The 14,373-nt window shown below is 38.9% G+C and overlaps 1 protein-coding gene across 1 annotated transcript in view; it reads right to left on the reverse strand.

Annotated features, from left to right (window-relative positions):
• LOC148946765 (mitogen-activated protein kinase p38b-like) overlaps positions 1-14,373 on the reverse strand; it is a 131,294-nt gene that overhangs the window by 84,069 nt on the left and 32,852 nt on the right. Inside the window, exon 2 of the mRNA XM_089097130.1 lies at positions 1,453-1,582. Within this exon, the coding sequence (XP_088953256.1) occupies positions 1,453-1,582 (130 nt within the window). The remainder of the gene's footprint in view (positions 1-1,452; positions 1,583-14,373) is intronic.

The raw sequence follows: 14,373 nt of genomic DNA on the forward strand, positions 1-14,373 counted from the left end.
GGATTTTTTTCTGGGGGGGGGGGGACTGGAGGAGGGGGTTACTCGGGAGAATCTTTCCGTGGAGGATGTTTCTTTGGGGTAAGGGACATTTCTATGAAGGGGGAGCCGGATTTCCAAGCATTATTTAAAAAACGATCAGAAACTGAATAAAAAAACAAGTTTTTTCAATTGAAAGTAAGAAGCAACATTAGAACTTAAAACGAACAGAAATCATAACGTATATGAGGGGGTTCTCCCCCAAGTCAATACCTAGCTCTTTAGTGCTTTCAAAAGAGCTATCTATTCTAATTAAACGGCCTTTAGATTCAGGGGTTTGCGAATTAAACAAAATTTTAAGTTTTGACGTAAAAAGCGTGGTATTGACTAAGGGGAGAACCCCCTCATATACGTAATAATAAAAACAATAAAAAAAAACAAGCGATACGACTCAATAGTAATCGAAACTTTTAAAAACGGAATTTAGATGTCAATAAATGTATCAAAAGAATGGGCTTATAATGCTGATTCTAAATATATAAATTTTATTAAGTTTAGTATTACTCATCAGAGGGTACGAGCCTGAGAAAATTTAACTGATTTTTTAAAGAGGGGGGAAACATCCCCTACAAGTGAAAGAATTTTAATGAAAATCACACCTTCAGATTCAGCGTATCAGAAAACCCTATTACATAGATTTCAAGCTCATATCTGCAAAAATCTGCAACTTTTGTATTTTTGCCAGAAGAAAATTATACGAATATAGAAGTTCGTTACGTAAGTTAATTTGTAAATTACGTCAGAACCAAATTTAGAGACAGCCATTTAGTAAAAGAAGAGTAAAATTTTTATGCAAATTTTGCTTACTTATTCAATGACGGTGAGCCAAAATAAATGCTGCATTAACTAAAAAACGATCAGAAATTAAATAAAAAAAAACAAGTTTTTTAAACTGAAAGTAAGGAGCGACATTAAAACTTAAAACGAACAGAAATATTCCGTATATGAAAGGGGCTGTCCCCTCCTCGACGCCTCGCTCTTTACGCTAAAGTTTTTTTATTGTTTAACAAAAAGAGAGTTGTGAGAAAGACAAACTTTAGCGTAAAGAGCGAGGCGTTGAGGAGGGGACAGCCCCTTTCATATACGGAATAATTTCTGTTCGTTTTAAGTTTTAATGTCGCTCCTTACTTTCAGCTTAAAAAACTTGTTTTTTTAAATTTAATACTTAAAGATGCTGTATATGAAGTTTTAAGAGAAGATCAGTGTGGTTTTAGGAAGAAGAGAGGATGCGTTGAGCAAATTTTCATTTTAAGGCAAAAAACACACATTAGCATAACGAATTTTTTAGCACCAAAGCAGCTCTTCCGAGATCTCAAAATTTTTACGATGTGTTCCGTATGTTCTTGTATTTTCCATAATATTTGTCTGTTTTGTGTCTTCTTAAATATCAAATGCTTATAAGGCAGTAAAACATACATTTTCATGGTTCATGTGCTTCAAGAGCCTTAATTTTCGATAAGTTCTTTTTGCGTGGATTGCTGTTTGAAATGGTCTAGCAAGCTTCTTTATTGCCACTTTAGTCCCACTTTTCGTATCTACTGCAGAACTAGAAAAAGAGAAAATACAAAGTAAAATTTTTAACAGAAAGAATAGTCTATAATATGTCAACATATAAAATGGGGGTAAACTGACCCATGAGATGTGCAAGTCCAGATATTTGATTGCGTATCAGAGAATTCATAATTTTCTGATTTTCAGTATCCACTTATATTTACATTAGTGGTCTATGTTCATTTCCGCATAAATATGTCGACACACCGGATATAAGCGGACTCTGTATAAAAGAATAACAACAAAAATTTGTCCATAAATATATATTGCATTGCTCATTAATTATATACATAAAAAAATCGACATGCTCACACATAAGCTCTTGCAGAGATGTAAAATGTCTTGTGGTACTCAATCACGATTTGGATTATACACATTGTATAATATTTGTTGAGTATAGGTACAAACAGATAACTCATGTTAGCAAAATTGCAGGGGTAGGGGAATGTCAAACACCGAAATTGTAGTTCAAACAATTATTGTTCGATTTTCTCCAAGCGATCCTTTGAGTCAATCTTTGCAAAAATATTTCTCCCCTGCCCCTTTTGCACAGCTATGTCTATATGTGATTTTTTCACTTTGGGAAGGGTTGGCTGAGCCCCCTGGCCAGTTGCTTGGCTTTGTCGCTACCTGAATAATTAACACTATTTTTGGCAAAAATAGTAGTCTTTTATTTTCATATTGTGTGGACTCTTTTGAAGTTTTCTTATTTACTAATAAAGTTATAAACTATTTCGTCAAAACAATCTATTAGTAAGTGTAATTGCTGACCACGTGCCTCTGGATATGCCCCAACCCCTAACTAAACACTCTAATCAGGGTGACTGCAACCTTTTGCGGCGGGTGCAGCCCAGCCCAGAAATCACAGTATCTAGGTTAATTTAGCTCTATCCAGATTCCAGGTCTAGGATCGGTTAGTCTAGCAACCCTCCACCTGAAAATAAGCGGTACGTAAAGTGACAAAATAGCCTCTGATCCGAACTTTCTTCTAAGATATCGACCATCGCGCGTCAATAAATATTCTACTGACGACGTCAGAAAGACTGAACCTTCTGGGCCAAAAGGGGCTTCAAATAACCACCAGGAATGTTTTGACTGAGTACGGCAGCATCAAAGAGCCTACTTTCTGAAGAGCTTTATAAGAATAAAGTGACGATTACCCGTCTCAAAGAAACCCATCTTACCGGAAGCGGAGAAGAGCAAGTGTGCAACAATCACTCATTGCTCTGGTCTGGAGGGAGTAAAAGAAGAATTGGCGTTGGCCTCACGCTAAATAGTCTCGCCAGAAGAGCGTTACTCTTGCACGAAGCCGTATCAGACAGAATAAGGAAGGCCCGCTTTGGAAGCAAGCATGGTAAGACGACAATCCTCGTATGCTATGCCCCGACCAACGATTCTGACAACACGCCCAAGGAAGAGTTCTGCTCTGACCAGATGTCTCACGATAGTGTCCTCCCACGATATAACTATTCTTCTCGGTGACTTCAACGCCATAGTGCGTGACCATATGGGTGTTTGTCGTGACACAACTGGTCCTGTATGCCCCGACCCACTTAATGATAATGGCCTTCACCTGCTTGAACTCTTCCTGCCTGCCGCCAATCCCATGACCTTGTTATAGCAAATATCTACTTTCAACGCAAAACTATCCACCAGTAGGCTACGCGTTGTGTAGTAATGAAGGTTACACAAAGAAGATAATCAGCCACGTCATGGTTTCTAAACGATGGAGATCATGACTGCGGAACTGCAAAACTTACAGATCAGCAGAGCTCAGAAATGCAGATCACAGGCTAGTGTGTGCTGAAGTCCAGCTTCGCCTCCAACCAGTGGAAAGAAGGCCAGTCGCTGCAGATATTTGGAAACTTAAGGAGCCAGATACTCGCCTACAGTATAGTATTGAGGTATCGAATCACTTCGAGCTCCTTGGCACACTTAGCAGCAGCGTGCCTGGAAGTATTTTAAATCACAGACGAGCGAAGCTTCACAACTGGTGCTTGGCAAGAGAAGTTTTCCACAGAAATCATGGCTAACTAATGACACGCTGCAGATCATAGAGCAAAGACGGAGGGCAAGACTCACTGAAGAAATGGCCACTTATGAAAGGAATAATGGAGTGCGGAACAGACTCATTCACCGGGACCAAACTCACTTCGTTGCAAAAAAAGCCTGTGAAATTGAACTAGCAGCAAAAAAAGGCATGGGTAGCCTGTTCAAGCATCTCTGAGACCTCACAGAAAATAAAACTTCCGCTTTGGAGCTTATCCTATCCAGAAGGGGACACTTCTTTCTTATGAAGGCTCCTGTCTTGAGCACTGGAAGGAACATTTCTGCTCGTTCCTAAACAATACCAGCCCGTCTGTACCTCCAAATGATTGTCTCAGCTAGTCTAGCAGTCCAAGACCTGAAGCCGATGTTCCTCCAGATGAGCCCTTGAGCCCCTCTGAAATGTACCTGCATCAAAGAACCCACTTTGTGAAGAACTTTATATGAATAAAGTGGCGATTACCGGTCTCACAGAAACCCGTCATACCAGAAGCAGAGAAGAACAAATAGGCAAGAACCACTCGTTCATCTGGTCTAGAAGAAACATGAGAAGAAATTGCGTTGGCCTCACGCTAAATAGTCTCGCAAGAAGGACATTACTCTTGCACGAAGATGTACCAGACAGACTAATGAAGGCCCGCTTTGGACACAAACATGGTAAGACAACCATGATCGTATGCTATGCCCCGACCAACGATTCCTACGACACAACCAAGGAAGAGTTCTGCTCTGGCCAGATGGCTCACGGTAGTGTCCCTCACGATATAACTGTTCTTCACGGTGACTTCAACACCACAGTGCGTGATGATATGAGTGTTTGTTGTGGCACAATTGGCCCTGTATCCCAGACCTACTTAATGATAATGGCTTTCACCTGCTTGAATTTTGCCAGTCCCATGACCTTATTATAGGAAATACCTACTTTCAACGCAAACCTATCCACTGATACACGTGGTATAGTAATGAGGGTTACATAAAGTAGATAATCAGCCACGTCATTATTTCTAAACGATGGAGATCATCACTGTGGAACTTGCAGATCAGCAGAGCTCAGAAATGCAGATCACAGGCTTGTATGTGCTGAAGTCCAGCTTCACCACCAAACGCAACGATCAGAAAGAAGGCCAGGCGCTGCAGATATTGGGAAACTTGAGGAGCCAGATACTCACCTAAAGTATAGTATTGAGGTAACGAGTAACTTCGAGCTCCTTAGCAAACTTAGCAGCATCGAAGCCGCCTGGAAGTATATTAAATCGCAGACGAGGGAAGCAGCACCACTGGTGCTTGGCAAGAGAAGTTTTCCAAAGAAATCTTGACTAACTAATGAAACGCTGCAGATCATAGAGCAAGGACGGAGGGCAAGACTCATTGGGGAGATGGCCGCTCATCAAAGGCTTAATGGAGTACGGAATAGACTCATTCACCGGGACCAAACTCACTTCGTTGCAAGGAAAGCCGGTGAAATTGAACTAGCAGCAAAAAGACATGGGTAGCCTGCTCAAGCACCTGATGAAGGCTCTTGTCTTGAGCAGTGGAAGAAACACTTCTGCTCGCTCCTAAATAATACCAGCCCGCCTGTCCATCCAAATGATAGTCTCAGCCGGTCTAACAGTCAAAGACCTGAAGCAGATGTTCCTCCAGATCAGCCCTTCAGTCCTTCAGGAATCAAAAATGCAGTTAAAAAGATCAAGAATAATAAAGCTGCTTGTATCTGTGGCTTAAGCTCTGAATTACTGAAATATGCAGACCTTAAAATGCTCCTGTTCCTCCACACCCTGTTCTCCATGACCTGGCAAACTGAAATAATCCCCGAAGATTGGCGGAAGGATGTCATTATCTCCTTATGGAAGAGGAAAGGCTCTAGAAGTGACTGCTCAAATTACCGTGGAATAACTCTGCTGTCAGTTCCTGGAAAACTTTTCTCAATGGTCCTGCTGGACAAATGTCAGGACATTATTCCTTGGATTCGGCGAATGGAGCCAGCTGCTTTTAAGTTGGACCGTTCCACCGTCAAACAGATTTTTACGATTCGACAGGAAAAGCAACGGAGTTCCAGCGGAAAGCTTATTTTGCCTTCGTCGACTTCCGTGCTGAGTTCGACTCAGTGGACCAAGAAGAGCTTTGGTGATCTAGAATCGACCGGCCTCCCTGAGAAATACTGCAGACTCTTCAAAGTTCAACATCATGGCACAGAAAGCTGTATTCAAGTCAACAGCCGGCGCAGCCCGTTCTTCCAATTTCAACACTGCATGGATTTGCAGTGGCCTCAGAGCTCTCCAATGCCATCATAGACCACGTTATAACAAAGACAGCTTCACGTCTCAGTTTTGGGCTCAAGTTTGGAGATCACTTCATCTCAGATGCTGATTTTGCTAACAAATTGGCCATCCTAGCGGACTCCGTGGATCGGTTACTGGAAGCACTTCGAGTCCTACGAGAAGAGGCCAAAAATGTGAGACTGTATATAAACCGGGATAAAACGAAAATTATGGCTATAGACCCGTCTTCTCCTGCTGCCACTTCTACAGTTAGCTTAGACAGAACAACTAGCATTGAAGTTGTCCAAAGGTTCACCTACCTGAGCTCCACAATTTCCTCAGATGGCTCACTTCTTCCCGAGCTACAGGCACGGATATCCAAAGCGACTTCGCTTTTGCCATGGGCAGACTGAACCGTCACTTACGGCGAAAACCGAACATCAGTCGTTCAACTAAACTACAGAATTTCAACACCCTCGTCAGTTTTGTAATGCTTTACGGAGCAGGGACACTGCATGAATGAACCGCAACACTATAGGCCATCGATGTATTCCAGACGAAGAGCCTGAGAAGGATCAAAGGTTGTTTGATTGTGTGATTAATGAGAAGCTGCTGCAGCTCATCAAGCAGTCTCGGTTTTCTATCCAAGTAGCCGAGCGTACCTTTGACTTTGACCCTATGAAAGCTGGTTGGAAGCAACCCCACGGCCAACCGAAGAAACGATGGTCCGACAGCCTGTCCGAGTTCCAAGCGATGACAAACGCTCGCAGTGGACCGACATGGATGGAGGAGGCAGACATCACTCTCTACACCGAGCAAGAGACCTAAGTTACTGATCGAACCTCCGAGAAAATTTCTCATTTAAATTCAATTGACGTTTAAGGCGATATTTGTATCTTATTTTTACAGTTTACAATGCAGTCACTTAAAAATCCTACATTTACCGTATAATCTCAATTCATTACATTTTTCTAAGAATCAATTTTGGAGTTGCTCAAAAAAGGTGATAAAGTTTAGCAGTTATGAGTCAGGTTAAGTTAGAAGAAAAAGGCGATACAGAATCTTTAAAATCACAAAGATGTTTCCCTTACTCATTTCCGTCAACGTACACACTTCTAAAAGTTAACGAAGAGGAATCTTACAACACTTTTTACATGATTCCACTGTTTGCGGAGAACTTTGAAAAACTTCCCCAATCCCTGAATAAATCCTTTCACACATAGATGACCTTAATAAACAAACGAGAAAATTTAGTTTAAATTGGCTTCAGCTAAACTAAACGGTACAAGGCGTCCTCCTTCGCGGAAAATTTTTCCTGGAAAATTTCCCCACAGACGAAATTGAGCAGCCACAAACAAAGTACAAATGAGTACCTCGAAATATCGATCAGATGTCCTAAGGGTAATAAAAGGACCAGATGTCTGCCCTTTTTTTATGAAATTTGACATGCCTGTTTCAGCATTTTTTTCTCAGATTAAAAAAAAAATGAAAGAACTGAATCAAACAGTTCATCAAATTTTCTGAGCGAAAATGCGAACGAAAAAAAACACATAAAATGACAAGAATAGACAAAGAGGAAAGTAAAAAGAATTCAAAATTCAAACAAGCCCTTCTTCAGAAATTCCTCCCATAAAAATTCCCCCTCATAAAAAATTCTCTCCGAGGAAATCTACCCCCCCCCCCCCACGAAAAATATCCGTATGTATCCTAATAACAAATACTAAATGTAAACAATAAACAAATTGCAAAACTTACAGCCCTTTCCCTAGGGGCTGTGGGGGGGCATGTCATCCCCAGAGGCATATTTATTGGACCTGATCTTTCAAGGAGGGCTACCCCTCCCCATCTCCAAACTACCCCTCAGTAGGGGGAAACCATCCCCCAAACTAAACAGTTCGTGGTAACAAACTGTAAGTAAGAGGCAGCTTGTGTTAATAGTAACCAAAAGTCTGAAAAAAAGGAGTTTTGACAACAATATATACATAAAAAATATCGGCTTTTTATAGCAATTCGAAACATATAAGATACATGAAGTTTGAAATTACCTATCGAAAGTTACGAGCCTGAAAGAATCTGCATGATTTTCGAAAAAAGGGGAAAACGCTCCCAAAAGGACAAGTGATACTCAAAAAATTGCAAGATCAAATTTAGCGTATCAGAGAACCTTGTTGAAGGGATTTCAAGCCCCTATCTACAAAAATGTGAAATTTTGCATTGTCCTGAAAAGGTCAGATAGTATTTAGTTGTTTGTTTGTTATTCACAGATTTGATTGTGCCAAACTAATGGTCCTAGTTAGAAAACTGAAAGATATGGTACCCTAATAGTAAACTGGCGGTGCCTGCCATTTGTGGAGCAAAAGGACAATTTTGACACAAAGGGTTCCAAAAAGCCGTCGAATGAAAATTCTGAGAGAGCCAATTGATTTTAAATTATCAAAAAACTATGTAGGGTAATGCCACCGATGATTCAACAGTACAATTTTGGAACCACTGTCCAAAATTTCCTTCAAAACATGATAACTCTGCTTAGTCGTTACTTGGAACACTATCTCTTGAAGCCTTCGTTATATTTTGAAAATGCGAAACGTGGGCACTATATCCGATACACCCAGATACGAAAAGAATATTCATTCCTGTATGCGACACAAAACGAGCTCCCGACAATTTTTTAGCTATGTAATGTTCAAACTGACATTACTTGGTTATTTTTTTTGCAAAAAAAATGTTGGGATCAGCACCAATGCATTAAGATACATCTGATCTTCTCTAAAATGTGGCCATATTGGCTTTTTCTTGAAATTATTTGAAAAAAACTACGTTTTCTAAAGAGTTAAAGAGGCTGAGTTACAGGTCGAACCTTAAAACGTACAGGGATTAGGAGGCACGATGGGGAGCTGCCGCCCCCAAACCCCCGCTTTTGCAGCCTTTAAATAAAAAAAAAGTTTTTTAAACTGAAAGTAAGGAGCGACATTAAATCTTAAAACGAACAGAAATTATTCCGTATATGAAAGGGGCTGTGCCCTCCTCAACGCCTCGCTCTTTACGCTAAAGTTTGACTTTCTCACAACTCTTTTTTTAAACAATAAAACTTTAGCGTAAAGAGCGAGGCGTTGAGGAGGGCACAGCCCCTTTCATATACGGAATAATTTCTGTTCGTTTTAAGATTTAATGTCGCTCCTTACTTTCAGATTTAAAAAACTTTTTTATTTATTTAAAGGCTGCGAAAGCGGAGGGTTTGGGGGCGGTAGCCCCCCAACTGTGCCTCCTAATCCCTGTACGTTTTAAGGTTCGACCTTGTAACTCAGCCTCTTTAACTCTTTAGAAAACGTAGTTTTTTTTCAAATAATTTCTGCACGTTTTTGTACAGTTTATTACTTATTATTGCTTGACTAACTGTTAGCTGATTTGACAGCTTGCGGGCTAGCCCGAACGAGAAACGATAAGAGCCCGCTTATAGCGGGTTCTTATAGGAAAACGAGGTTTTTCGTAAATGTAAATTTGGGGGATAATTTTTTCGGTCTGAAAATATCAAAAGGCCCTAACCGGTCAAATTCTTCTTTGAATGATTCCTCATTCACCCGGATCAGTTGCCAACTGGGGCCTGTTGGCGTGGATAACAAAAAAAAAAAAAAAAGAGACATGAAGTTTAAGTGGCTGTATTTGGTTTTTTGAAAACAGGGAAGGAGTGATCGGATTGAGCTGAAATTTCGACGATAAGCTCCCGGGTCCTAGGAAAGCTTAACCTCTAAATTTCAGCCCAATCAGACAACGTTAAAGGGGGGCTGTGGTGGGAAGGTCGAAACTTCCGGCCCAGTTTACCCGATGAAGATAAAGTCGGAGGAGGAGGAAATTTTGCACGTTTCTTAGTTTGAGCTTGGGCTACAAAATGCGATCACCGCCGTCTCTCTGCGACCTCTAGGACCTGAAATCGCTTAACATTGTGGTGGGTCGCCTCTTTATAGAGGCACAAGTGTGCCTCCTTGATTAAGTTAAAATGGCAGCTTATATTATATTGACGAAACTATGTTCCAAATATCGAAAATTCTTGTCTAATGTAGTGGAATACCGGACAGACTAAAAATGTTCCTTCAGCCGAATCCAAATGTAGATATTGGCTTCTATTATGAGATTCATTTCTTTTGAGAATATCTTGTAGTAACCTTGTCGAAATTTTCGACAGACAGCAACAGGCCCCGTCGAAATATAGGTGACTTTGTCGAAATTTCAATGAAAATGTAAGCCTAAAAAAGACGAGAAACAATTGGTGTCGAAATTCAAGGGTCCTCTGACGAAATCATAGTTTTCGAATGTACGGGTACTTACTCAACAACAAGGAATTTTGATAATTATTATTTGTAATAATGTTTCACATGAAAAAAAACATTAAAACAATTTGTTTTTTTTTATCGTAGTTGTACTTATTTGATACTAGATTTCTCCATCATCTGAGGAACTGCCACTTGGCCTCTTGCTATGTTCATATTTTTAAGCATTTGACTTGGTTGATCAGAACACCCTAATTCATTTATCATTGAATAAATTTGAAGTACACCCTCTCTTAGTAAATTTTATACATTTTTCTCTTTCTTTCAAATAGATCTCAAGCTATAAAATACAAAATATTCTCTCTGAACCCCTCTCTAATTAGCGTGGAATTCTTATCCCAGCGAAGAAAACGATAATGACACATGTTAAACTCCTCGGTGTCACAAACTTCTAATAATCTTAAGTAAAACATGCATATTTCAAGAATTTTAAACTTTCCAGACAAAGGATAGTCAAGACTAAAATTTTTAAAGTGGACTAAACTGGTAGATCAACTTTGAAATGGCCAATTAAAGTTGAGAGAAAGTGGGCCATTCCAGATAGCGTATATAAAGAGACCTATATCACAGTATTATATCACATATTATATTATCGAGACATTGGTCACACAATTACACTCCATATGATTATCCAATTTCTTCCCTATACTTGATGCAATTTTTTCCATTTTTTGCTTCCACTGTCTGAATAGTATTTTATACATTTACACATTTCAAAAAGTTGAAGAGAAACGAAGAAATAAAGTAAAAAGAATAGGCAGGTCGAATCCACCTGGATCCGCCCACAAGCTTTCCCCAAGTATTTCGACACGTGTCGAATTGGGTTCCAACTTAGGTCGAAAAAAGATAACTTTTTTGTTCTGTCGAATTTGTAGGTGAAAAAGCTTCAATTCAAGAGAATCGGAGTTTTGGACTCTTTTCTGATAAATTTCTTTTCTGATTTCTAATCAAACAGTTAGATTCGTAGATATTTTTTCTACATACTGAAACCCTTTTCAAACCATAAGTCTTTAAATTAAGCCTTCTGAAGTAGAAAAAGTGGTTTTTTATAAAGACTGTTGAATCATCGGTACCTTTACCTTATTGAGCTCCTCAGTTTTAGATGGAGTAACGCCGCGTGGGAGCACATTCGTTCCTAAAAAGCCCGTAGTCCGTACAAAATCAACGATTATTATTATAAACATTTATTTTAAAGCTTCATTTAACGAACTTGGTTCGTCGAGGTTTGATAAAACTATGTACTATGGTGAATAATTGCGCATCAGCCATTGTGAGGAGGGCTGATGTATCTTTGTGTAGATGAGCGTGCTTGAAGCCTCAAAAAGTGCGTTTTATACCCAAATATTCTAATGCTCCGTGAGCCTTCAGACGAATATAGAAGGTTTTTTTTTAAGGGGGGGGGATTAGTCTCTAATCCTTTTTGTTCCCCGGAGATTTTGAACTACGCCTGTAATGTGGGTGCTGCGGGATGATGGCGTCTCTTTTCCTGGAGACGATTTTTTCTCTCTGAAACATAAACGATTACATTCCTATATCAGTAGCAAAAGAGGTGGAGAAGTGGGTAGAAGGGGTATGCTTTGAATTAGTTATATTTTTTTTAATCAATTTTGGATTTAGTCACAAAAGGTGGGGAAGCATAGCATATGAGTTCTACATAATTTTTAAGTCATGGAAATGATTGTTTTTTCTCATTTCCATCAACACACACATTTCTAAAAGTTAATGAAGAGGAATTCTGCTTTATTTTTCGAATGATATGCCTGTTATTGGTGGGACTTTGAAAAATTTGCCCAATCCCTTGAAATAAATTCTTTCACACATGGTTGACCCTAATAAAATAAAAGAAAGAAAATATAGTTTTAGTCGGCTTCAGCTAAATCAATAAGAAGAGGCAACATGTAAAAAAAAGCTGTTTAACACGGACATAAATCATGAAAGTAAATGCGCACAATTTAAATGACATATTTTTTCTTGTAGTCTGGTTTTCCATATGATATCTGGTTTTATATAAGATATCTATATCTGTCCGTCATGCACAAACATCATTGTGACCATTAATAGTTCAGATTCTGGTTGAGCTAACAGATGTAACATCTTGGATTGCGGAATTAAATAATACCCATGTTTTTCAAATTACCCTATTATATAATAAATGTCTTAAACAACACGAGTCTTCCAGGCATTTTTTTTTGCAATTTATTGAGTTGAATCCTTTTTACTTAATGAACTATTCCACCTTTGAGGGTTCAATTTTTTGAACCCTTTATAAACACGCCAAAAATTGGCGAATCTTACAGAGAATACCAGACAATATGCTTTGAATTATAAAAACTTCAGGATCTTGAGCAGTCTGGTCCCACAGGTTCCTCCCCTGTATACACGAATCTTTCTAGGGGATTTCATAGCAACAGCAGATAGGATTAACAGGCACTATATTCTAAGGGACACTATGTTTTGTTAACTTGATTCAACAAGTGTTTAAGGGGTAAAATAAATTCAGTTACTTATTAGCCGCCTTTCTTGACATATGCTATTTAACAAAGCGATCAATGTCTGCTTTCCTCTTTCGATTCTTTCCAAAATAGAAATTCATGGAAGATCCCGAAACATCCTGCACCAACTCACTCCCAATTTTGAACTAAAAAGTAGCCTACAAGCAGGGAATCCTGAACTCCTTAGCTCATGTTATCCCTGAAAATTACCAAAGTTGCCAGTATAATGAGTCAACACTGGTCTCAGTCCCACCAAAAAGTACTTAAAACGCCTGACTCTTCATAAAACATCTAAAACGAAAGACACTGGATTTTTCATCTCACTTCTACAGTCCGAATTTTGACTGTTTTTTGTAAATCCCGTAAAGACGGAGGAAAAATAAATAAACAATGACTATTTGAGCTAATTACACAATATGGTCTATTCAATGCTTGTTAGCTGGCATGGGTATAGCTAGGTATGAGCACGATGAGGAGATAAGTCCCCTCTCTCGAAGACAACCCTTTATTTCCTGGAAAAAATCTTCAAATCCAACTTAAAATCATGTTATGACGGGGATTGTAAATTTGCCTTCACTGGCCGCACTTGCCCCAGCTCCTATTTTCCAGTTGGTCATGACTACTTCCAGGAGTACCGATTGAAGGGCGAGGGGGCAATTGGCACCGCTCCAAGATTTCACAAATACTTTCCAAAATCTGGAGGATATCCAAAAAAATGAAGACGCTCCATTCTAGCATTTAAAATAATCTTTTTTTTTTACATTTCATTAAAGGAAAAAAAAATTCTTACCCTCCCCCATACATTTTCGAGAATTTGGGCCACTGGCCACTTACTGCACGCAAAATTTACCACAAATCGAAGAATTTATCTCTAGATTCAGGATGTCCTAAAACTCCTGTTCGCAAAATTGCAGCTCCTCAACTTGGGGATATGGTCCCTCTTTTTTATGGGGAAAAAATTTGTCTTGAATGGGGGATTCCCTCTTCTTGGTGTTTGCCCCTAGTTGCGTCCATACCAGACAACAAACCAAAACGGCCAAAATATCGAAAAGAACAAATTGTGCAACTAATTCAAATAATTACCATCTATTTCTGTTTTCTCTCTTGTAAGGACTTTACAGGAGCCAGTCAAAATGAGAATTGTAAAGATCAGGTGAGGAATCAAGCCTTTTTATTTGTTTATTAATACCAAAATAGGGTAAGCTTTATCAAGCTTTTCGCACTAGACAATTATAAAAAGTCTATGACAATGTTGACAACATAATACACAAATACAATTCTATGAAAAGTAACACACTCTGAAAACACAATAACTGAAACATACAGTAACATACTGAACTAACTGAAACATATGTGTTAATAATTGAAACATACCGAAAAGTAAGCATACAAAGTAACTGAAATACATACTGGTTACAAAACAACTGATACAAAAAATAAAAATATTCTCAAAACGAATTGTTATAAGACCTAGTATAGAAATTTGTAGAGGCTAAACTACTTTTGAAAGACTGGACCGTGGTACTCGCAACCATTTCCAACGGAAGTGCGTTCCAAGTCTTTAACACTCGGTTAGATAAAGAGTTTAAAAATATTTTAAAAAAATATAAAATATTTTAAATATTTTTTTGTGGGACAGAGACCAGTCCTGATATGAAGCTACTG

The sequence above is a fragment of the Artemia sp. Qi Xiang Cuo genome, chromosome 11 (genome assembly GCF_049724085.1).
Source record: "Artemia sp. Qi Xiang Cuo chromosome 11, ASM4972408v1, whole genome shotgun sequence".
Classification (NCBI taxonomy): Eukaryota; Metazoa; Arthropoda; class Branchiopoda; order Anostraca; family Artemiidae; genus Artemia; species Artemia sp. Qi Xiang Cuo.